The sequence below is a fragment of the Rana temporaria genome, chromosome 2, assembly GCF_905171775.1.
Source record: "Rana temporaria chromosome 2, aRanTem1.1, whole genome shotgun sequence".
In the NCBI taxonomy this organism is placed as follows: domain Eukaryota; kingdom Metazoa; phylum Chordata; class Amphibia; order Anura; family Ranidae; genus Rana; species Rana temporaria.
In genome coordinates this window covers 87,529,274-87,555,667 of record NC_053490.1, presented here as the reverse complement: position 1 = coordinate 87,555,667, position 26,394 = coordinate 87,529,274, and the positions used below count along the sequence as shown (strand labels likewise).

General features: G+C 41.7%; 1 protein-coding gene across 1 annotated transcript in view; it reads left to right on the top strand.

Annotated features, from left to right (window-relative positions):
• The window catches only part of CDK8 (cyclin dependent kinase 8), a 106,213-nt gene that overhangs the window by 76,761 nt on the left and 3,058 nt on the right, over window positions 1–26,394 (top strand). The window contains exons 5-12 of the mRNA XM_040340492.1: window positions 7,324–7,381; window positions 9,385–9,516; window positions 11,600–11,743; window positions 17,257–17,326; window positions 18,012–18,084; window positions 19,579–19,676; window positions 23,600–23,678; window positions 24,962–25,120. Of these exons, the coding sequence (XP_040196426.1) occupies window positions 7,324–7,381; window positions 9,385–9,516; window positions 11,600–11,743; window positions 17,257–17,326; window positions 18,012–18,084; window positions 19,579–19,676; window positions 23,600–23,678; window positions 24,962–25,120 (813 nt within the window). The remainder of the gene's footprint in view (window positions 1–7,323; window positions 7,382–9,384; window positions 9,517–11,599; window positions 11,744–17,256; window positions 17,327–18,011; window positions 18,085–19,578; window positions 19,677–23,599; window positions 23,679–24,961; window positions 25,121–26,394) is intronic.

Below are 26,394 nucleotides of genomic sequence, written 5' to 3'. Positions count from 1 at the left end.
TGTGTCACAGATCCAGCCCACAGCAGCAGCTTCCGCTCTCTCTCCTCTCCTCTCTCACACTGTACCGTTCGGTACAAAGGGGACATCACATGACGCCGGTTTGTTTACTAGTGATCGCTCCGTCATTGGATGGAGCAATCACGTGGTAAATCGCCGCTATCAGCGGCGATTTACCGTGATCCGTGATCAGCCGGGTCCGGAGGACCCGGCGGTCACGGAGACTCCCGTGTGCGCGCCCCATAGGGCGCGCGGGAGCGCGACTCTAGGAGGACGTACATTGACGCCCTCCCAGAGTTAAGCAACCGCCTTGTAGACGTATTTCGTCTATAGGGCGGTTGCTAACTGGTTAACCCTCCTCAGGCTACCCCCAAACCCCAGTGACATTCAGGTCCCTGTGGGAGGAAGATTGGGGGAGTTCCTCCTGCAATGGACAGAGTCTACAGTCAGTCCGTTTGTTTTGGACATAATAAAAAACGGTTACAGACTAGAATTCCTTTCCCCTCCCCCTCCATTACTTCTAATCACCCAACTACCAAAAGATCGGGAGAAAGCGGAAGCCTTAAGCCTCTTTATAGGAGACTTATTAGACCAGAGAGTCTTGGTGGAGGTTTCCCTAGCGGAAAAGGGTCTAGGAGTGTATTCACACGTGTTCGTGGTGAAAAAACCCTCAGGGAAATACAGACTGATATTGAACTTGCGCCCCCTGAACAGGTTTGTCATGTACAAGCGCTTCAGAATGGAGTCGATTTTTTTCAGTGACCAATCTTATCTTTCCAAATTGCTTTATGGCCACGGTGGATCTCAGGGATGCATACCTGCATATCCCAATTCGCCCGGAAAGTCAGAAATTTCTGAGGTTGGCGGTGAAGATGGGGTCGACAATCAAACATTTTCAGTTCAGGGCTCTCCCCTTTGGACTTTCGTTCTCCCCAAGAATCTTCACCAAAGTGCTGGCAGAAGCCTTGGCGCACCTGAGAACACGGAACATCACAGTGATTCCATACTTAGACGACCTCTTATTCTTAGCCCCATCAGGTCCCCAACTAGAGAGCGACCTAAGGGTGGCCCTGTCCTTCCTGAGCTCCTTAGGGTGGTTGGTCAACAAGGACAAATCACAATTGGTACCTTCCCAAGAAGTCATGTATTTGGGATACAGAATTTCCTCTGTGGAAAGAAGGACCTTTCTCCCACTGGAAAAATTCCACAAATTGGAACAAGCAATTGCACAGCTTCAAACAAATTTAGAAGCCAGCATCAGGGAGGTGATGAGAGTCTTGGGACTCATGTCAGCCTGTTTCCCAGCGGTGCCCTGGGCCCGGTTCCACCTACGCCCCCTACAGGGGCTTATGCTCAAACATTGGAATGGCAGGAAGGAGGGATTGGACCTTCCAATGCCTATCCCAGACAGAAACAAAAGAGATCTGTGGTGGTGGCGGTCCAAAAAGAACCTAGAGGGAGGGCTCTCATGGCAACCCCCAACTGCCCTGGTGCTGACCACCGACGCCAGCGGAAAGGGTTGGGGAGCCCACTTAGAGGAGACTTGGACCCAGGGACAATGGTCCTCTTCAGAAGTCCTAAAGTCATCAAACCAAAAGGAGCTGTTGGCTGTCCTAAGAGCCATACAGACTTTCGGGAGTCGCCTAGTAGGACAACACCTACAAGTAAGAACAGACAATGCGTCTACGGTAGCCTACCTAAACAAACAAGGGGGCACAAGAAGTTCAGGCCACGGCGACACAAATTCTAAGCTGGGCAGAGAAGAATTTGATATACCTTTCGGCAGTCCACTTGAAGGGGTCTCTAAATACCCTGGCCGACTTTCTCAGCAGACAGTCGGTAAATCAGGACGAGTGGTGTCTGAACCAAGTTGTGTTCGAGCAAATAGTGTCTCTCTGGGGATTACCAGAAGTGGACCTATTCGCAGCAGAAGGGAACAAGAAAGTTCCAGTGTTCTTCTCTATCCACCATCAGGACAGGTCGAAGGGCATAGATGCCTTCGCCCATCCCTGGCATTTCAACCTAGCATATGCTTTTCCCCCAGTGAGATTAATTCCCAGGGTAATTCAGAAGTTTATCAGGGAATACACGGACCTGATTCTGGTCACGCCGTTTTGGCCGAAGCGGCCTTGGTTCACCAGCCTAAAGAGACTGGCCCTATATCAACCTTGGACACTTCCGGAAAGAGAGGACCTACTGTCCATAGGGCCGGTTCTTCACCCTCGGATAAAGAGCATGAAATTAACTGTTTGGTTTCTGAGGAACAACTCTTAAAAGCACGTGGCTTTTCAGATAGGGTAGTGAAAACCCTCCTGGAATGTCGCAAGCCAGTGACAAGGGCTATCTACTCCAAGATCTGGAAAAGGTTCAATTCCTGGAGGTTGGAGCAAGGGTTTTTCCAAACTAACATTCCAGCAGTGCTGGATTTTTTGCAAGCTGGGGTAGAACTGGGCTTATCCATAAGCACCCTCAAGGTACAGGCTGCGGCCTTAAGCATTTTTTTGGAGACTCCCCTTCAGCAAGATCGCTTTGTTAAATTTTTTTTCAAAAGTCTAGCAAGATCCAAGCCCGTTAAGGTTAAAGCATACCCCACGTGGGATCTCTCGCTGGTACTAAAAGCTCTCACCAACAAACCTTTTGAGCCGCTGGAGGAATCTTCTCTGAAGCATGTGACATTAAAGACAGCATTTATAGTCGCCATAACCTCGGCTAGGAGAGTTAGTGACCTTCAGGCCCTCTCTATTAGAGAGCCCTTCCTGAAGGTTTTTGATGACAGGGTCATTCTTAGGACAGACCCTAATTTTTTGCCGAAGGTGGCATCCACCTTCCACAGAACTCAGGATATTATCCTACCAACACTGCATTCCTCGTCGGATAATGAGGGGGAATTGTTGTCCCTATTGGACGTTAAAAGAAATATTTTATTTTATTTAGAGGCCACTAAGCAGTTTAGACTTAGTGATTCCCTTTTTGTTGATTTTTCTGGTACCCATAAAGGTTACGGGACGTCTAAATCCTCTATAGCCAGATGGCTGAGGATGTTAATTATTGAGGCTTATCAGGTAGGGGGTAAAGAACCACCGATTGTCAAAGCCCATTCTACCCGGGCAGTTGCAGTTTCTTGGGCAGAGAGAGCCGGAGCTTCCCCGGAAGAGATCTGTAAGGCGGCAGCCTGGACATCTTATTCAACCTTTGCAAGACATTATCGGTTGGACCTTATGTCAGATAAAGATCAGGCCTTCGGACGAAGGGTCCTACAGACAGTGGTCCCACCCTAAAAAAGAGTAAGTTTCTTGCTTATCTCAAGAGGCTGTCCTGGAAGACGACTAGAGAAAAACCGGAGTTAGGCTTACCGGTAACTCTGTTTCTAGGAGTCTTCCAGGACAGCCGGAGTTTTTCCCACCCGGTGTCAATTTAGGAACTGGTAGTGTGATAATGATCTAACGATGTGTAGATTGTGTCTTTCAGAGTCTTCTGTTATTTCTCGGGCAAACTGAGGAGGAGACCTGGAGGACTGCCCTTTAAAGAAAAGGGTGTACGTGTTTCCTGTCCCGGAGGGAGGAGCCCAAGGTCTCAAGAGGCTGTCCTGGAAGACTCCTAGAAACAGAGTTACCGGTAAGCCTAACTCCGGTTTTTTCCTGCCTAACTCTCCTGGAAGGAAGTGGATATAACCCTAAGGTCAAAGGCTGCTGTGTCCGTCCCTCAACTCTGAGAAATGGATTTTACTGTGAGTACAAAAATCCTATTTTTTTTCCTGCCGAGAAAAACTATTGTGTGTACGAGGTATCAGAGTTCTTTGACATGATGTGCCATGTTGAACTTCCAGTGACCAATATGAGTGAGAGCTTGTAACACCGAGTCACATGATGACAACGGGGAGGGAAATGGCTAATTGGGCTCAGTTTGGAATTTTTATTTCTCTCAGGGGTGTACTGTTGCCAGGAGAAACGCTGCACATCGCCAAAAAAAACACCATACCCACAGTGAAGCATGGTGGTGGCAGCATCATGCTTTGGGGCTGTTTTTCTTCAGCTGGAACAGGGGCCTTATTCAAGGTAGAGGGAATTATGAACAGTTCCAAAATGCCCATTCCACTTGGCAAAAATCCTCCAGTTCCTGTAAAATTTCGGGCTGTCTTGCATGAACTGCATGTTTTTGAGATTTCCCCAGAGTGGCTCAATAATATTGAGGTCTGCCTTTACACGCACATGGACTTTATTGGCATCCCAGTCTTGGTCCATAGGGCTCAATATTGAGTTGGCCCACCCTTTGCAGCTTTAGCAGCTTCAACTCTTCTGGGAAGGCTGTCCACAAGGTTTAGGAATGTGTCTATGGGAATATTTGGCCATTCTTCCAGAAGCGCATTTGTGAGGTCTGGCACTGATGTGGACGAGAAGGCCTGGTTCGCAGTCTCGGCTCTAATTCATCCCAAAGGTTTTTCTATCGAAATGAGGTCAGGACTCTTTGCAGGCCAGTCATTCCTCCACCCCAAACGTGCTTATCCATGTCTTTATAGACCTTGCTTTTGTGCACTGGCTCAAATCATTTGATGGAGGGGGGATGTTTTGTGAGGTTGTTTTTTAGGGGTTGAGCTTGGCCACCTTGGTTCCAGTGAAGGGAACTCTTAAGGCATCAGCATACCAAGACATTTTGGACAATTTCATGCTCCCAACTTTGTGGGAACGGTTTGGAGATGGCCCCTTTCTGTTCCAACATGACTGAGCACCAGTGCACAAAGCAAGGTCCATAATACCATGGATGAGCATGTTTGGGGTGAACGAAATTGACTGGCCTGCACAGAGTCCTGACCTCAGTCCGATAGAACACTAATGGGATGTATTTGAGCAGAGAATGTGAGCCAGGCCTTCTCATGCAACATCCGTGCCTGACCTCACAAATGTGTTTCTGGAAGAATGATCAAACATTCCCATAGACACACTCCTAAACCTTGTGGACAGCCTTCCCAGAAGAGTTGAAGCTGTTTATAGCTGCAAAGGGTGGGCCAACTCAATATTGAACCCTACAGACTAAGACTGGGAAGCCATTTAAAGTTTATGTGCGTATAAAGACAGGTGTCCCAAAACTTTTGAAAATATAGTGTATATACATAAAGGGAGAGTGGCACTGATGTGTCTTGAGTACAAGTTTGTCTTTCTAAGCACCTTGTCCTGAGGAAGATGAGCTTGTGCCTCGTTGAAATTAAATCTTCACTGTGTGTTCATCTCCCAAGACCCGCGAGTTCTGCTCTCTCCTTTGGTTTATAAGTACTAGTCTTTGCTGCGCACACACACCGGTTTTGCCTTGCATTTCTTTTTTTACATCGATGGGTTCTTTTACAAGGTGAGGGTTCACGTAAACTGTAATAAATCTCTAAAAGTAGATTCTGTAGTAGTTGCTAATTTAGATTTTTCTGACTACCCAGGTTCTTCCCATATTCTGTTAGTGCTGTGTTCACTCTGGGTACATGCCAATACTGAAATACCAGTAAAACCTTGGATTGCGAGCATAATTTGTTCCAGAAATGTGCTTGTAATCCAAAGCACTTGTATATCAAAGCAAGTTTCCCCATAAGAAATAATGGCAGCTCAAATGATTTGTTCCAAAACTATTTATTTATACAGTTTATAGTCCATTTATAAAAGATCATAGCAATGTTATAGGTTGTGTAACCATAAAATGTCCATCCACAAATGGAAGTCTCCATAAGGCGATTAGAAGCAAAATCCAGCAGGAGGTACAGAGTATAAAAGAGAAGAGGCGCTTCTAAGTGTAGCAATCTGTTGCTAAATGTTGTACCTGCATTAACGCTTAAGGACCGCCGCACGACTTTTTACGTCGACAGAATGGCACGGCTGGGCGTACAGGTACGTCCCCTATAATTTGCTGCCATGTGGTTGCATGCTCCGTACCCGAGGACTGTATTTCCGCCGGTGTCCCGTGATCGGGTCACAGAGCTGAAGAACGGGGGGACATGTCAGTGTAAACACATCTCCCTGTTCTTCCTAGTGACATGTCACTGATCGTCTGTTCTTTGTCAATCGGGAACAGCGATCAGTGATGTCACTCGTAGCCACACCCCCTAATAGTTAGAATCACTCCCTAGGACACACTTGTCCCCTACAGGTTAACCCCTTCAGTGTCATTTTTATAGCACCAATCGCTGTAAAAATTACAATGGTCCTTAAAATGGTGTCAAGTGTCCGCCATAGTGTCGCAGTCACGATAAAAATCGCTGATCGCCGCCATTATTGGTAGAATACATATCGGCCTAAACTGAATTTATTTTATTTAATATATATTTTTTGGGCATATTTATTATAGCAAAAAGTAAAAAATATTGAATTTTTATAAATTGTCGCTCTAATTTTGTTTATACTGCAAAAAATAAAAACCGCAGAGGTGATAAAATGCCACCAAAAGAAAGATCTATTTGTGGGGGGGGGGGAAATACGTCAATTTTGTTTGCAAGCCACGTCACACGACCGCGCAATTGTCAGTTAAAGCGCAGCAGTGCAGAATCACAAAAAGTGGCCTGGTCTTTGGCCAGCCAAATGGTCCGGGGCTTAAGTGGTTAAATGTAACCATATTGCTCCATTTAGAGGCACCTCTCTTCTCTTTTATACTCAGGAGCTACTGGTATATCAAGACATCGCTTGTATATCGAGTCAAAATGTATTAAATGTTGATTGTCTTGCAAAACGCTCTCAAACCAAGGTTTTAGTGTAAACAAAATCCTTCCCAAATGTGGGGGAAAGTAAAACTGACTTCTTTCCTGTTGGGGCCAATTCATTTCAAACCTTTGTTTCATATTTTGTATCTGCTGTTTGCAGCTGTAAGCTTTCAAATGATACTTTGACAAATTTTAAAACAAACTGATATATAAAAATTTATCAAGTCATTAATTGAAGCATTCACTGTTCCTGGTCAAATGCTGGACTTTTCATCTGATATAGTGTCTCCCTGTATTACTGTTGGGAATCCACTAGAGGCAGTGTTTCAGCATTTCTGCATAGCACAGCCTTGTGTGGGCTCTGTGTTGGAGAATGCACTCAGGCACGTGGCAAATTTTTGCCATGTTCGGGTTTAGGGGGAATATTCTCCTGTAAAGTCCTGGTGTGGGATCAGACCCTGTTCCACGTTACCCAAAGTGAATATTCTTTTGAAAAGAGGTACTCTTTCAGGTCATTATTTTGCAAAGAATTGTCTGCAGGTGGACACATGTAAAGATAAAAATATTTTATGGCTGTGTTGTAATCCTGTTGGTTTGAAAAATCATTGGATTTAAGAACTATGTGATAATTCTTTTTTTTTTTTTCTGTTATGCAGAAACCCGCTAATATTTTAGTCATGGGTGAAGGTCCAGAGCGAGGACGAGTAAAAATAGGTTTGTATAGACATTATACGCTTTTAATATCATTTTCATATGGCAGTACCCTTGTATGGATAAGGAGATGTTCTCACACACGTTTTTGTATTGTCTCACTCCACCCAAAGTGGTTAAGTCATATTTAAGTAGTGATTTTATTTAAAGTATAATTAACCCAATAAAAATTAATATTTTACAGTTTACATTCCTTAGCCTGAAAAAAATAAAAATAAAATACATCCAAGAACAATTTTGGCAAGTGCAGACAGTGCATGTTGATCTTTCCAGAGATGCCCTTATCACTACTGTGCGCTAAACTGGAAAAAACAATGTTATCCTCCATATGTAAGCTATTGTGTAATAAAGGTGAAAACACCCAGACACATTTGAAGTGAAGCCTGGGTGGCATCCATTGCACCCTCCATAGAGTGTTGGAATAGGCATAGCCAACCCAGGGACAGGTAGTGTGGTGCTTACAGTAAAAACAAAAAACCTGAAAAAGGATAACTAATGCAGCCACTTTGTCAAAGGACTAGTATTGTAGAATATATAAAAAGATTGAAACCCAATAAAGTGGAGGGCCAGCCAACACCACCCTTCCTCTTGCCTCCTGAGCAATAGCAAGGTGCACAGCAGGTCTTTTGGCTCCTGGCCACCCTACAGCAGCGACATTTATAGGCGTTCAACCCAGGCATGTGCAGGTGAAAAGGTTTGGAAGGTTGCTTCCATTACAATATTGTCAGGTGGCACTTTCATGCGCATGAATGTCTAAAGGACGTGTGCAGCAGAGTAATATCCCGTCGCTTCCTGTACAGTGTAGTAAAGAGAGGGCATCAGACTGCGCCCGTAGCCTGGTTTTATAGCTCTCTGACTTAAATACCTTTCCAAAGAGGGGAAATGGCAGCCTTTCCCTCAAGACAGGGGAATGGGTTGGCACTCCCCCCTGGCCTTCGCACTCACCGCCACCACAATGACATGCACATCTGTATTAACGAACACTTGCATGCATACATTTTTGTACTGGCTGATAACTGTTGCATGCATGTTTGCAGATATCGCACCAACTTCTGCAGTTGCGGACACCGTACTGTCATGCCCTTTTGCATTCACCAGCACTGGCAAAAATGTTGCATTGCGATTATCACACCGACACAAACTTTGGCATTTGGCACACTTTTGCTAATATTTATTTAAAATAAACAATGTTTTTTTTTTTTTTTTTATTCTTCGATTTGGATCAGTGGAAGCACATCAAATTGCATGTTAACACATTTTAACACAGTCATGTGTTTTTAATTTTATAATGTGCTCTGCATTGAATATCAATGCATGTTATAATGTACATCAGAATGTGTAGATGCAATACATGTGTGTCATGATTTACAAACTATCTTCTACACTGATTAAAACTTTTTTGTTTCCATACTAATTTTATTTCTATATTCCTACATAAAGTGCTGTAAAACAGCATAAACTGATAAAAAAATACATTGAGAATAATTTTCTAAGATTGGCGCAGACAAAATTGGGAGCAGCTGTGCATGGCAACCAATTTAGCTTCTAGCTGTAATTTTCAACGCTTCCGCTTTTTTTTTTTTTTTTTTTTTTTACATGGCTACATTGGTCTAGCTTGGACTTATGTAAAGCTGAAAATCACGTAGATGGCACTACTCATGTGATCTTCACTTGCTTCCGGGGCCTCATGCCTGCCCTTCACATTGTGAACACAGGTTGCCAGGCGCTCATCACGGGTGCCATTCAGAGATGGCTTTGGATTTTCTAAATAGATGCAAAGCATTATTTTATCAGACAAGGTGGGTGGTGGTGTGATTTTTTTTTTTTTGGGGGCAGCGATTTCTTTTTTTTTTTTTTTATAGAACTTATGGTTTTAGCAGTTATTTATTGCTGTATTTTCCAATAAATTATAGAAGCTGGTCAAATCCTGCAGCCAGAATATTATGTTTGCCAATAAATCTTTCCTTATGACCTGTGCTTATGGTTATGTATGTTTTGTTTTTCAGCGGACATGGGATTTGCACGATTATTTAATTCACCTTTAAAGCCTTTAGCAGATTTAGATCCTGTAGTTGTTACATTCTGGTATCGAGCTCCAGAGCTGCTCCTAGGGGCCAGGCATTATACCAAAGCTATTGGTGAGTGAACAGTGGTATTTTGGTGTGTGTGTGTGTGTGTCTCCGCCGCCTTTTTTATTTTGTGACTGTTAATATCCTGGAATGGTTTAGGTTCTGTTCACACTGCCACAACTTGGGATCCCAAGTCACATGACATGTGAAATCCAATGTTGGTCAATGGGAGCTGCCTTAGCAGTAAGGAAGTTGCTCTGACTTTAGAAAAGATTCCTGTGCAACTTCAAGGTGACTTCTATCTGACTTGTGCCCAAAGACTTTAATTGAAGTCAGCTCCAAGTCACATCCTCATCTATATATTGATGTGATTTGGATCTGACGTTACAGGAAGATTACCTAGGCATTCCCTCAGTCGCCGTTCACACTGCTGGGACCTTAAAGTCACGCCTTATGGTGAGACTTGAAGCAACTTCATGGAATGGTTAATCTTCCTGTAATGTCACACCCAAATCAATTAAAATGAGGATCCCACTTGGAGGCGACATCCTTCTTCTTTTTTTTTTTTTTTTACAAAATTATTTTATAAATTTTTTCCAAACAGTACAATAAATACAACATAAAATCAACATACAAACTTACAACATAAATGGTCTCAATAAGTACCCCTTACACGAAAAAAAAGAGAAAAGAGGAGACCTTTTCTGCCAATACTACTTCTGGGTTACTCCCTCCCGAGGCGACATCCTTTAAAGTCTATAAGCACAAGTTGAATGGAAGTCGCCTTGGAGTAGTACAGAAACCTTTTCTAAAGTCGGCGCGACCTTAGTAGTGCTAATTAAGACCGCTCTCATTGACTAAAATGGGATTTCACATGTCACGCAAGTTGGGTCTCACAAGTCTGATCCCAAGTCGCGGCAGTGTGAACCGAGTCTCAAAGTCGCACCAAGTCATCTCGTAGTACTCAAGTCGCTAGAAAATCACCTGGCAAAATTGCACAGTAAATCATGCAACTTTCACATTTTACGGTTGCGGCAGTGTGAACCGAGTTTAACTCAGTCTAGATTTGAATCCAGTAGAGAATTTGTGGCTGACTTGAAAAACAAAAAAGCTGTTGGCAATCCCAACCTGTCAGAAATTGGGGAAAATTGCACTGTCCAGATGAGTTTGTGTATCTCTCTTTTGTTTTTCTTTTTTTTTTATTTCTTTCTTGTTGTTTTTTTCTTTCTTTTTCTTTCTTTTTCTTTTTCTTTCTTTTTCTTTCTTTTTCTTCCTTTTTCTTTCTTTCTTTTTCTTTCTTTCTTTCTTTCTTTCTTTCTTTCTTTCTTTCTTTTTCTTTCTTTCCTTTTCTTTCTTTTTCTTTTTCTTTTTCTCTCTTTCTTTTTCTTTCTTTCTTGTTTGTTTCTTTCTTTCTTTCTTTCTTTCTTTCTTGTTTCTTTCTTTCTTTCTTTCTTTCTTGTTTGTTTGTTTCTTTCTTTCTTTCTTTCTTTCTTTCTTTCTTTCTTTCTTTCTTTCTTTCTTTCTTTCTTTGTTTCTTTCTTGTTTGTTTCTTTCTTTCTTGTTTCTTTCTTTCTTTCTTTCTTGTTTGTTTGTTTCTTTCTTGTTTGTTTCTTTCTTGTTTGTTTCTTTCTTTCTTGTTTCTTTCTTTCTTTCTTTCTTTCTTTCTTGTTTCTTTCTTCTTCTTCCTCCAACATGGGATGAAGGGCGGTTGTTACTCGGTGTGCACATGTGTTTTGCAGAGAGAATTTTTTAAAGCCCCTACACTTTTTTGCATTTTAAATGGTCCCCCAGCAGCTCTAGAAATAAAGAAAAAATTGTTGCAAAACTCTCTGCTAGGGTCCGCAGTCCAGTACTCTGCTAGGGTGAATGATGCCCAGACAGTCATTCAGGTTATTTCTGAGTACTGTGGACCTGCACTATAGTCGGGCAAATGTATCAACATTTGTTGGTAATTTCCATATATTTAATTACAAGTACCAATGGTTGATGATTATTGTGCTTCATCTTTGTATGGAAGGATAGCTTTCTGACAGCAGTGTGACACAGGAAAAATGATGCGTGTGTGTGTTCAAATGTGACCATTGATTTTTATTTATTTTTTATTTTTAAAGTAGCAAACTATCATATTGCATGCTTTTTTTTTTCCCCTCAGATATTTGGGCTATAGGATGTATATTTGCAGAGCTTCTAACGTCAGAGCCAATATTTCACTGTCGTCAAGAAGACATAAAGACTAGCAACCCTTACCACCACGACCAGCTTGATAGAATATTTAATGTCATGGGCTTTCCAGCAGGTGGGTGATATACCTTTTTAATTATAAAACAGCACCACCAATGTAGAATTGGAGCGATTGCAGTTTTGAAATAATGTGTCTTCTAGAAGGCTCAGCCCAGAGTTCCATACAGGTTTACTTCATATTAAATTTGTAGGCATTGTGCAGGTGTGTTCACCAATTCAACTGATGTAGGATGGATTATAAATGTATTGTAAACTACACCTAAGGTAACATATGGTGGCCTAAATTAATTACTCACTAATACAAAATATCATCCTTTGGATAGAATGCCACAACTTTTTCATTGAATTAATTTGGAAGCAGAATTTGCTCCTATTAATTTTTAAACTACATTGTAAGGCCACACAAATTTAAATTTACACAAAGCGGCATTCAGTTCTAACTTTTAAAAGGAAATCTTTAACAGTAAAATTTATCTTTTTTTTTTTTTTTTAATCTATAATTTTGGCGTGTCCTTTTTAGATTTTTTTTTTTTTCTGTTCCTGTTCTGGTGACAGCTGGTAATAAAGAGCTATAAAGAGACAGATTGCCGCTCCAGGCAGGTCTTGTTGGGTGCAAATCTTCTCGGGAACTGAGGGTGCTAGCAATGCACATGGCAATTAAGAACAAAAGATGATCAGGACAGCTGCACTCCAATCCAACGTAACTTTAATGTAAAAAAAAAATGGAAAACAGGCACTACAAGTCGCAGCAACGGAACCTAGGACAGCTGACGCATTTCACAGTAACTTTAGTGTTTACTCATAGCTATGAGTAAACGAGTAAACACTAAAGTTAGTGTGAAACGCATCAGCTGTCCTAGGTTCCGTTGCTGTGACTTGTAGTGCCGTTTCCAGTTTTTTACATTAAAGTTACGTTGGATTGGAGTGCGGCTATCCTGATCATCTTTTGTTAATGGTAATAAAGAGCATCTTTGACTTGTTTGAGGCGGGCCAAGCCTGATGGAGAACGAAGGCTAAATTGACTAAGCATCAAATACTGCATGAGTATTTGGGTGAAAATAACTCATGCAGTATTTAACTCTGGAAAATAAATTTCACAGAAAAATGCCCATTAAATACCGTCGTTTATTTTATTTTTTTCCTGGGAGTTAACCGCTTTTTTTGCTTCCTAATTTAATGCAGACTGGACCTCTGGTTGCAGCTGGAAGTGAAATATTCAGCTGTGGTTTTCCTACCACTGCTAAATGTGATAGTTCAGTGCAGGGCTGCTGGCCTGGTATCGTTCAGGATTGAGGGGACACCCGCTCATTCCCAACAACCCCCCCCTTCCTGGTCTGCCGAGCTGCATGCTGGGATAAGGGTCTAGTATGGTTTTTTTTGGGGGGGGGGGGGGCTGCACGTCAGGTTTTTTGTGGTATATACCAAGTGTTTTTCAGGATGGCACACCTGAGAGATGAGGGCTGCTCCCCACAGGAAACACAATCAATTGACAGCTTTTTTTTATAAGTCCCGTTCTTCCCTTTGATCCCCAGTATTGATTGTGTTTCTCCCGAACACAGCGACATGTTTGTTTTGTTTTTAAAGACCAGGAGGGTCTAATGGTACCCCTGTTGAGACAGGTTTTTAGGGAGGCCGGTGAGGGCTGAACTGACCTGTAGGCTTTTTCCTCGCAGGTCGCCCCAGGCGTGCACCAGCGATCTGAGCCGCAGGGAGGGCGAGCCATCGCTGTGATGCAAAAACGCCGCCATTAAGCCGCTCTCTTCACTTCCGGGTTTTTCCTAGGAGGAAGCGCTGAGCTCCAAGCCTCTTTCTGAACACGACCCCATCACAGGAAGTGGGCGGCGCCGCAGACATAGTGCAACCCGGAAGTGTTAGGACGCCAGGAGACAGCGGTGTGGAAGGCGGTGGAAATGGTGGGCTTGCTGTACCAGCCTCTTCAGCGGTACCAGCAGCCCAGAACCTAGCCAACCTCCTCATGGAACAAGAGGATGGGACGGCAAATGCGACTGCAGGCAGATCCAGGTCGGGGATCGGTGAGTACAAACCCCCCTTGGAAAGGGAGTGAGAGGTCCTCGCTTTCAGGGGTCTAAGATCCCGGGGCCAGCCAGAACAGGAACTGGATTTCACTTCTCGCCTTACCATTTTCGTTGCATGGCTAGGGATCGACAATATAGTTTTTTCGTCGCCGATACGATGCCAATATTGTGTGCCGATATTCTGTACATTTAAAAAAAAATGTACACTTTGTTAAAAAAAATGTTTTATTGCTGTCACCAGAAGTGTAAACTTCCCTTGTGACAGGTACTCTGTAAGGAGGGATTGGGGGCCCAAACCCCTCCTCTGCACTTGAAAGTATTCAAAACTCCAAGATATGCGTTTTTGAATACTTTATATATTTTTTTAACTGGTGCTTTTAAGATGCCAGCAATCCAGGATGTGATGTCATGACATCACTTCCGGGTTACTAGAACAGGGAACCAAACAAAGCATCGGCTTTGTTCGGGTCTTTTGCCAGCTAGTGGGTGTGCCGGCTGGTTGCTTGGGCCTCCAGGTGGGACAGGCGAGTGGCGGGTGGGACATCTCCACATCCCCTCCCGCTGCTTGTAATAACAGAGCGGCTCCTGAGCCGCATTGGTTATTGCAATAAAGCCGACAATCTGCTCTAAAGAACGGTACCGGGGTGATACCTACAGCTGCAAGGCAAGCAGTACCCCTGTGAAACCCCTTGAAGCAATATCGGTAATATTCGGGTTTGTGCCTGAATCTTTAAAAAAAAATAAAAAAAATTTCGGCCGCCGATAATCGCCCCCCCACCGATAATCGGTCAATCCCTACCATAGCTGCATGATTAATTTAAGAATCGTTATCGCAATTTTCTTTCCCAGTTGCGATCTTGACAAAGTATTTCCCGATTCTTTCTATGCAGTGAATTCTCTCTGCTCTGCTAAAGCCACAGCCGTCAAAAGAAAGGAAGGAAAAAAAACGGACAGTATCACAACATTCTTTAGTAGTGAAACCAAGTCTAAACATTGTAACAATTGTCCTTTTGAGATCAAAGGCATATACTTTGGTGTTTAAATGAAGTTTAACCACTTAAACACCTTTTTCTCTGACATTTGTTGGTTACAAGTCCAAATTTTATTTTTTATGCTTGGAACCCCTGAACATTTTTATATATATATATATATATATATATATATATATATATATATATATATAGTCTTTCAAGCACATTTTTTTTGGAAAAAATATGCTTTAACAAATAAAAAAAATAACTAAACAGTAAAGTTGGCCCATATTTTTTATTCGGCCAAAAGTTTTCATTACCTCTTTTTACCATGTATATGTGTGTGTGTATGTGTGTGTGTGTATATATATATATATATATATATATATATATATATATATATATATATATATATATATATATATATATATATATATATATATATATATATATATATATATATATATATAATGTGTGTGTATATATATATACACAAAAATAGGTAATGAAAAATTTTGGGTGAAAAACAAAATATGGGCTAACTTTACTGTTTAGCCCAAGAGCGCCTGAAATATTGGCCCAAAAAAATCGGCTATCGGCCACCGCGATTTCTAAATATCGGCATCGGCCAGAGAAAACCCATATAGGTCGACATCTAGTATAAAGTATACAACTCACATTTTGCAGATAAAAAACAAGCCTTGAGCCTGTAGCGCCGGCCGGACGCTAACAGGCAAACCCGTTCGTATGGAGGTTCAGTGAAGAGGGTGATGACATCAGCACGTTGCTCGCTCCGCCCAACGCACGATAGGTCGCTTTTGCGCAGTGGTCTTTCAAATGCAATTTTGTTGGAAAACAATTATGAATACAAAAAAAAAAACTAACCAGTAAAATTAGCCCAATTTTCTTTTTGTATAATGTGAAAGATTTTATGCCACGAGAATCGTGATCTTTATTCTAAGCAAAAAACTTGTGATTCTCATTTTGGCCAGAATCGTGCAGCTCTAATCCCTACACATGGCCCAAATCTCGCATATGATATCCTTTAGTGGATTGAGCCCTAGTTCCCCATCAGGTCCATTTTTACTTGTGATTGACAGCACATGGCAGTGGGTGTATTCCATAGCCACTGCTATAAACTCCACACTCTGCTGTATGCTGTTGATCAAAAGAAAAGACTGATCTAGTATCAGGTCCCCCTCCCAGGTGACTTCCCAAATATGTGCATTGCTATGTTTGGGTAATGACATTACATTATAAATCCAATAAGAAATAAAAGAAATGTGTTTTACCTGCTCACTCATGTTTAAAAATTGTACATACTGTATATTACCAATTCTCCAAGGGGAAGTCAACATTTTAGCACATCTGTATATACCAGGCATGTCCAAAGTCCGGCCCGGGGGCCAATTGCGGCCCCCCTGGTGATTTAATATGGCCCCCTGGGGATTTGGATATATATAGCCATTGCAGCCTCACATGTGCCCTGTGCCCTGGGGGCACAAAAGATACCGTATTTATCATATTACATAAAGAGAATCTCCTGTTTACTCGGCGGCGTCTGTAATAGGAAGTCCCGTTTCCTGGGATGCCATTGGATGACTGTTCTGTTTATCGCCTGAGCTCATCTCTTCACCACACACAGCCACAAAGGCAAGAGAATTCTTGTTGGGCAGTGTATTAGTGATCAGACGAACACACTTGGATCAAATTTTAATGGTTCAAAGAATGTCAGGCAAAATGGTCGGCCCTCGAGCATGTTCACTTCATCAAATGTGGCCCTCTTTGAAAAAAGTTTGGACACCCCTGGTATATACTCTATCCAAAGATGGGAGCTCTGTTGGACCGAAATGAAGGACCTCACTATGCAGAGGTTTTTTGGCACAGCAATCTGGTTTTGCGATATTTTTAGCCATCCCTCTAACTTTCCACCTCTCTGCATCACTCTTTATTCTAAGCTTCCTTGTCCTTCATAGAAAAGCCACATTCTTCACTGCACCTCTGGCTGACATCTCTTGATGACCAATTCCACTGAAAATTAATATTTTGGTTTTATGTTGTTGCTGGCAGGATACATCACATGCTGGCTTCTATATATTGAGTTGAATCCAGTGGTGAGAAAACCATACTTAAATGAATTCCTAGTTCACTCTGCTGTGTGATGGTCTTTTAAAATGCAATATGATGGTGTCAGACTCCCCTCTAGAGGATTTTCCATAATTCAAAAAAATAAATGGAGTCCTCTTAGCTGTTAGAGAGTGGCACCTTTTATTTTGTCCTTATAGGAGGTAGTGACATAGACTACACTTCCGCTCCTGTTTACTTTGCTACTTCAAAATCAATGGTTTTATATAGCTGCAAACAATTTTTTTTGTGCTGACAAAACACTTGTTTTTGCCCAGGCAAATCCCCTTTTGGATGTTTACAGTGCACTGTAGGGGGGAATAGGGCAGGATTGCTGGTGTGAGTAATGAGAACAGTTCGTCCTACACATAGATTTATCAATCTGTTTAATAAATGAGGGCCCAATGTATCTGACTTTTCTCCGTTCTTTTGTTTAGAAAAAGATTGGGAGGACATCAAAAAGATGCCCGAGCACTCTACATTAATGAAGGATTTCCGCAGAAACACGTAAGTGATCGCAGTCTACCCCTATTGGATGTCTGAATAGTTTTGTGCAGAAGATATTCTGAGCATAATACTGCCTAGGCTGGAAATACATTTGTCTAGTGCCAGAGGATGCCTTCAACCCCTAATGACTGCTCAACAAACTCTAGACTGGTCAGGATCAACGCATTTGATAATTTTTCCTCTTTTCTAATGAGGTCTTTGTGCACACACAGCCCTAAGAACTGTTAGAGGCCTAATATTAGGACACTTGCCTGTCCAGGGTTCCAGCGATGTCGGCACCCCAGGATTTTAGTATAGGGTACCATACTGCGCATGTGTGAAGGCGGCTGCGTTTTCTAATTAGCCTGGAGGGGGGGGCGGCGAACTTCCAAGGGACGGTGCAGTCTCCGGAAGTGGGGAAGGGGAACACCCCCGAAAGTGGGGAGGAGAGAGATGAGCTGAAGCACTGATCACTGTATTGGTGTCGCTGGTCCCCAAAAATTGCAGATTTGTCCACATTCTCACTAAAAAATCACTCAATGATTTAAATTGCACCGCAGTGTATTCCATGAGAATGAGACCCAAAAATCGCATGTATAAGATATTAAATAATGAAACGTGTGTGTGTGTGTGTGTGTGTGTAAAAAGTTCCTACTGTGCTGTTAGACCGCTCTCAAAGTATAAACGTGATTTCCTTTTTTTCTAGGTATACCAACTGCAGCCTTATTAAATACATGGAAAAGCATAAAGTAAAACCAGACAGCAAAACATTCCACTTGGTAAGTTTTTTTTCCTCTTGTTCTGATTTTTATAGCATAACTTTTAAGGTTGTTTGGGGTCAGGTCAGAGTCTTGCTAAAGGACCACAACTGTTTGTTTGTTGGTTGACACATGCCACAATAACTTTTTTCTTGCTGTCCTAAACTTAAAGGATAAGTTCACCTTTTAAGGCAGAATTGCACTTTTCACTAAATAGACACTTAATGAAGCTTTTGGAGCTGAGCTAGGTGCATTTCTCTTTTCGTCCATGGATGGACACAGCTCCTTAAATCTTGACTTGTGGGTTATGTTCCTGTTCTATAGGCATAACCACTTGACAAGATTTAAAGCGGGGGTTCACCCCAAAAAATTGTTTTAACATTACATTCAGGCGAGTTATGATAATGACATTACGCTGTTTTTTTTTTTTTTAAATCCTTACCGTACATACTGTTTAAATACCCGCGGCTTCGGGGTATAATCTGCGGGACTGGGCGTTCCTAATTGATTGACATGCTTCCGACCGGCGCATACAGCGCGTCACGAGTTGCCGAAAGAAGCTGGACTGTGAGTCGGCCCTATACGGCGCCTGCGCACCGACTTTCGGCAACTCGTGACGCGCTGTATGCGCTGGTCGGAAGCATGTCGATCAATTAGGAACGCCCACTTTAAGGAGCTGTGTCCGTCCATGGACGACGGAGAAAAGGATTTTACGGTGAGTACAAAAAATCCAATTTTTTTACCACGCTTTTTGGTGCATTTGTCGCACGGCAAACGCATGCCTATCTGCGCCTGGGGGTGCCATTGGGGCAAAGCGCACATTTTCTGTGTAATTTGTAATTGCACAGATGTGAATGGGGCCTCATTCCAAATTCACACCTAGTGTATTTGGAGTGCATTTATTATTTTTTTGGGCTTGTTTTTCCTGTGACACGCACATAAGGCAGCCCATTGATTTCAGTGGACTGCTCTACAAATGGCAAAGTAGATCATGGCACATTTTGGTGTGTTGCAGTTTGCACATTTTTTATACTGTGTGTTTTGCTGTGTTTCACTCGGTTTTTCATGTGGGAAAAATGTGCGTTTCTGCGTTTTTGGAGTGACTAACACATAATGGCACCAAAAGCACAACTAGTTAATTTTAGGTGCATAAAGGTGGCGATACACCATACAATCTCCTTTAGGTTTACCCAAACTATGTAATAGGAGGACACACCATCTGTCCAATCAGGCATACCTTTGCACTACATAGATGATGGTAGATTTAAGGCTGTGTATTCAGTGAGAATGTTGTTCCTTGACATTGTATGTGCACAGAGGGAGGAGGGCAAATGCAGGGTATGTGTCTTGGAGATCAATGGGTGAACTCCTTCCTGTGTCTTACTGGTCTTCACAACCTAAGGGCCAGAGAGAGCTACAATGTACGGTATAGTTACACTTTTAAATTCAGGACTAAAGCTTGGTCTAATGAGATTTTTAACCCTTCTAGAAATACAACTAACGTGTTTTATAAAGCTTCAGAAACTCCTCACAATGGACCCAATAAAGAGAATTTCATCTGAGCAAGCTATGCAAGATCCGTATTTCCTTGAAGATCCACTTCCTACGTCAGAGTGAGTTACCAATTTATCTAGCAAAAGTATTCTTATCAGCCTGTTTACATGAGTAACCCCAATATATTAATACGCATTGTTGCCCAAATTGTGTCCTATATCTTTTCATGTGACAACACTGAAGAAATTACACTTTGCTACAATGTAAAGTAGTGAGTGTACAGCTTGTATAACAGTGTAAATGTGCTGTCCCCTCAAAACGACTCAACACACAGCCATTAATATCTAAACCTCTGGCAAGAAAAGTGAGTACACCCCTAAGATAAATGTTCAAACTGGGCCCCATTAGCCATTTTCCCTCCCCAGTATCATGTGACTTGTTAGTGTTACAAGGTCTCAGGCGTGAATGGGGGAGCAGGTGTGTTAAATTTTTCGCTATTACTCTCTCATACTGGTCACTGGAAGTTCAACATGGCAAAGAAAATCTGAGAATCTGAAAAAAAAAAAAAATTCTATACATAAAGATGGCATAGACTATAAGAAGATTGCCAAGTCACTGAGACTAAGCTGCAGCATTGGGGCCAAGACCATACAGCGCTTTATACACAACTGGTTCCACTCACAACAGGCCTCGCCATGGTCAACCAAAGAAGTTCAGTGCATGTGCTCAGCGTCATATTCAGAGGTTGCGTTTGGGAAATAAACATATGAGTGCTGTCAGAATTGCCCATAAGGAAGCCTCTTCTAAAGATAATGCACAAGAAAGCCTGCAAACAGTTTGCTGAAGACAAGCAGACTAAGGACATGGATTACTGGAACCATATCCTGTGGTCTGATGAGACGAGATAAACTTATTTGGTTCAGATGGTGTCAAACGTGTGTGGCAGCAACGAGGTGAGGCGTACAAAGATAAGTGTGTCAAACTACAGTCAAGCATAGTCTGGGGCTGCATGAGTGCCGCCGGTATTGGGAAGCTACAGTTTAAGGGAACCATAAATGCCAACGTGTACTGTGACATACTGAAGCCGAGCATGATCTCCTCCCTTCGGAGACTGGGCCGCAGGGCAGTATTCCAACATAATGACCCCAAACACACCTCCAAGATGACCACTGCCTTGCTATAGGAGCCGAGGGTAAAGGTGATGGACTGGCCAAGCATGTCTCCAGACCTAACCCCTATTAAACATCTGTGGGGCATCCTTAAACGGAAGGTGGAGGAGCGCAATGTCTCTAATATCCACCAGCTCCGTGATGTCATCATGGAGGAGTGGAAGAGGACTCCAGTGGCAACCTGTGAAGCTCTGGTGAACTCCATGCCCAAGAGGGCTAAGGCAGTACTGGAAAATAATGGTGGCCACACAAAATGACACTTTGGGCCCAATTTGGACATTTTCACTTAGAGGTGTACTCACTTTTGTTGCCAACGGTTTAGACATTAATGGCGTATTGAGTTATTTTGAGGGGACAGCAAATTTACACTGTTATACAAGCTGTACACTCACTACTTTACATTGTAGCAAAGTGTCATATACAGTGAAACAGTGCAGCGCAAAAAATTTGATTAAATAAATACAAAAAAAGAGAAGTCCATAAGTGAAGGTGTATAAGAGAAATCCATATAGATTTTCAATTAAGTGGTGCAGATTCAGACCAGGTGACCAGATAGAAGTCCTCCACCAAAAAATAAAGATGGCCTCTCACCTCATAAATTCGACCTTAGAAAGGTCACTTAGCATAGTAATCAATCACAGGTCCTAATGGTATCGATCAGAAGGTCGCTTGATAACTCCAGATAACAATAAGTGGCCCATGGATCACAGCAAAGATTGGATGGACATATGGAATAAAAAAGGAAGAGAGATCTAATGCTCACACGCATTAGATCTAACGTCACACGCAGCTCCTCCCCTTCATACGTGTTACGTCCCGTGGGCGGGACTTCTTCAGTGTAGGGAGGACCTGTGATTGATTACTATGCTAAGTGACCTTTCTAAGGTCGAATTTATGAGGTGAGAGGCCATCTTTACTTTTCAGTGGAGTACTTCTATCTGGTCACCTGGTCTGAATCTGCACCACTTAATTGAAAATCTATATGGATTTCTCTTATACACCTTCACTTATGGACTTCTCTTTTTTTGTATTATTTATTTAATCTAATTTTTTGCGCTGCACTGTTTCACTGTATATTTTGCCTTTGGGAAGTTTATCTGAATTTATCCTGAGTGCTGGCTAGCAATTATATTTTCTTAGTTTTTTATTTTTTCCCAGCGCTGAATACTTCCATATTGTATATATTCAGTGTTGGCACATTAAAAGATATAATCTTTTGGTGGTATTTAAACACCTCCTGCGGTTTTTGTTTTGTGCGCTATAAACAAAAAAAGAGCGACAATTTTTAAAACACAATTTGCTATAATATCACCAAACTGAAAAAAAAAAAAAAATTCTTCCCTAGTTTAGACCGACTATATATTCTCTAAGCGTATATTGATTTTGCACGAAAGTTATAGCGTCTACAAAATGGGGGATAGATTTATGGCTTCTTTGTTATCGGGACTGCGACATTGCGGCGGACAATTTTGGGGACCACTGACATTTATACAGTGATCAGAGCTAAAAATAGCTACTGATTACTGTATAAATGTCACTGACAGGGAAGGGGTTAACACTAGGGTACGATCAAGGTGTTAAATGTGTTCCTTCAGTGTGGTCTAACTGGGGGGGGTGGCACTGCCTGGTGGAGGAGACCGATCAGTGTTCCTATATACTAGGAACACACGTTCTGGCTCTGTCAGGAGCGATCACGGGTGCCTGGTGGACATCGTGGCCGCCGGGCACGTGCAACGCCCCCCCCCAGTACAGCGGCGGGCGCCCGCCCCGTTACTCCTTAAAGCGGCCAACATACAGCTACACCGATTTGCGCAGGGTAGCCATTCTGCCGCCGTCAAATGATGGTGGGCGAACAGCAAGCGGTTAAATTGAAAATCACTTTTGAAATGAAATAAAGATGGTAAAGATTGAGATTTTAGCAAATTGGATTAGATCTACTTTAAAAGCGGACAGGGAAAGGGACATCATTTCTCGTGGGGATGAGGAGTTTTAGCAAACTTGTTACTTTGCCCATAAATCTGAGCAGAATTTAACCAGTTTAAATGTGTATGTAATCTGTGTTAGACCCCATACAACACACTATACAACTTTTGTTTGATTTCCTTAAGATTTACCAAAACCATGTAGTGCAAAGGCCTGCCTGATTGCATACAAATTTAAACTCTTAAGGTTTGACCTCCATATTGAATGGTTTTGGTAAATCTAAAGGAAAAAAATCACAAAGTTTTGTATAGTGTGCTAAAAGATTAGTAAGATTTTCAGCTACTCTTGTGGTTTAGACACCTCTGTCTTTCTCGGCCTGAGAGATAACAATACGATCATCCAGTGGAGTTTTATTGGACTTGGCAGAATGATGATGATTTAATTGTTCTTTTAGTATATTGGAGGCAGATAAAGGAAAGCAGAACCAGAGTATTGGAGTCCTAGTCTGCATCATCAGAGTGGCGGAAGTGTATGGATTACAAGACTAGCTGAACAGAATCACAAAAACCATGACAGCTTAAACAGTTTACATACAGTCTAAGTATTTAAACTTTGTATCTAGTGAAGTTGGGCATTAGCTGAACCTTATATTTTTGTCGGGGCATTCTAACACACTGTTTGGCTGATATGGTGTACATTGATCAGTTCACACTTGTGCAATAGAATGAAATTGCTCACACTAGTCTCAGTGTCTAAAAGCTCTGACTGTGAAGTGAGAGATATTCTTTTGGTACTTTTCATTATTCCCTTTGGACAACATGCTGAAAGTGTACTTTTAGCACCAGGCGGCCTACGTGCTGAAGTGTCGCCCACTGTCCCTTGTGTATGCACAGTTTAGTGCTGTTTTCTGTATGTGTGAAAACCTACTATAACAAATGCTTTTTTTGTAGTGTGTTTGCAGGCTGTCAGATACCATACCCTAAACGGGAGTTCTTGACAGAAGAGGAGCCTGAGGATAAGGGAGACAAAGTATGTATTGCTCTTATTTCTTTGATATATATATATATATATATATATATATATATATATATATATATATATATATATATATATATATATATATATATATATATATATATATATATATATATATATATATATACATTACATGTATACAAATCTCAGATATTTGCATTGCATTCTTAAAATGACGTTTGGTATTCCTCAGTGCCAATCAGTGGCTTCCGATTCCTTTTTAGATGTAAATAGGTTATTATTATAATGAAACGGTCCTTCCTGCATGTGGTGTTTTTGGGCAATCTTCATTAGACAATTCATACTTTTTACTTTCCTGAGGTTTATAAACAGAATATTCAGAATCCGGTAACATCAACGGGAACTGAATCTGTTACCTAATCTTTTTGTCCCAGAGCTATTCAACTATACTTAAAGTAATATTTACATGTCTATAATGAAAACCTACCAATACACTCCCTTGGCTCACAGCTGGCCCAGCATGAGCAAGGCATGCCTCTTTTACATTGTATTGGCTTATACTAAACCCACAACCGTAAAATCAGTCTGTATATGCAGTAAAACATGCTTGTTTACTAACTGAAATCTAAGGGGGTAATCATCTATATTGTGTAAAAAGGCAGTTTGATCCTGTCTTCTCTGGTCCTCCCCTTGCACTGTCCCCAGTCCATCCCCTGATAAGACCGAGTCACTGCACATGCTCAGTTTGATGTGTATTGCTTGAGAGGTTTTTTTTTTTCTTGGCAGAGTTCATGTGATCAGCACTGGGCCAATCGGCACTGTCCAGACAGATGCTCAGGGGTCCTGCAGTCTCATAGGATGGTCAGAGTAGAATGAAAACTCCCTGCTACAAGCTTTAACCAGTTACTGATAGAAGTCACAAGACTGCTTTAACTGCTGTTAGCTGTTAGTAAATATTAGCATGATTGCATTTCCATGTTGTGTACTGTGGAAATCCAGATATAGTGAATGCAGGGTCCTGGGTTTAGTAACGTTTTAAGCTATCATCCATATTAAAAATGGGGGAGGGTTAAAGTATTACCTATAGAATCCAGATTTCCCTTGTTGGTTCAAATTGGGAAAAAAAAGGTGACTTGTTTTTGATTTGTCTTTCCTTCACACCACATTCTTAAAGCTATCTTACCTTTTTTGTCAGCTGATGTCTTCAATGTTTTGACGTTAGTTTGCAGCTGTACAGCACTTGCATATCGATATTGCATCATTCCGTTTATCACATTGTGTTTCTTTTTGGGTTTTTTTTTTTTTACTCCATAAAGAAAAACCAACAGCAGCAGCAAGGCAATAATCATACCAATGGCACTGGGCACCCGGGAAACCAAGACAACAGCCACGCACAAGGACCGCCGCTGAAGAAAGTGAGAGTTGTCCCCCCTACCACTACCTCAGGTGGACTCATCATGACCTCAGATTATCAGGTACAAGGAAGGAAACTGGGGCTGCAATCTAATTCTTTACATTACATTGGAGTAACAGCATGAATAGTACATCTCTACTTTGAACTGACACTGAACAGCAAATATTTACACCAGGTTTTTAATGACAGAAGATTAATTCACTTGCCTCTCATACATGCTGCGGGTGCATAGGGGAGTTAGGGCAGTGTGTGTTTTCCATTAAAATTAGAATCTGCATTTAATGCTTTTTTTGAAAATTAGAGGTCGCATTAACCTAGAGAATCAATCACGGAGAGGTCATGTGCAGGTTACCCCAACCCTTCAAGATACGAAAACCTATATACTGTAGTGGCAAGTATTCAGCTTGACTCCATCCTCCCACCCCCATGTTTTTTTTTTCTCTGCTTTGTTGCATTAATATATGGTAAGTATTCACCCCCCTCCCCAAAAAAAAAAATCTATATTTGCAGAGCCACCATTTGCTGCAATTATAGCTGCAAGTCTCTTGTGGTACAGTATATCACTATTGGCTTGCCACATCTAGCCAATGCTCATTCTTCAGGACAAGACTGCTCCAACTCCAAGTTAGATGGGTTGTGTTGCTGTACAGCAGTCTTCAAGTTAATCCGCAGGTTCTCAGTTGGATTGAGGACTGAGTTTACACTGAGCCAATCTAAATAAGTGTTTCCTTTTTAACCACTCCAGTTTAGCTTTAGCAGTATATTTGGGATCATTGTCTTGCTGGAAGGTGAACCTCCATTCCAGTCCCAAATCTCTGGCAGATTGAAAAGGTTTTCTTCAAGAATTGCCCTGTATTTAGTGTATCCATCTTTCTTTTAACCCTGATCCGTTTTCCAGTCTGTGTGGATGAAAAGCATCTCCACAGCACAATTCTGTAACCACCATGCTTGAGTGTGGAAACTGTGTTCTTGGGGTAATGGAAGTTTATAGTGTTCCACTACATATAGCATTTCCCCAGGTAGCCTAAAAATATATACCGGTATTTAGTCTCGTATAACCAGCGAACCACCTTCCATGTGTTTGGAGATTTGTTTCTTTGTGTCCTAATTAAAAAAAAAAAAATCGTATTCATACAGAACAGGACAAGGCTTGATAATTTACAGACCTGGTACCTGCAAGGTGTTTGGGCACTAACAAACCTTTTTGAGGTCACACCAACTAAACACCATCTTTATAACCTTATTCCATTCACTTTTTTGGTAGTTTCCTAAGGTGAGGAACCTCTTCTCCCTTGTGAAGAAATCAATCTCGACTAGTTTTTATTATTTTACTTT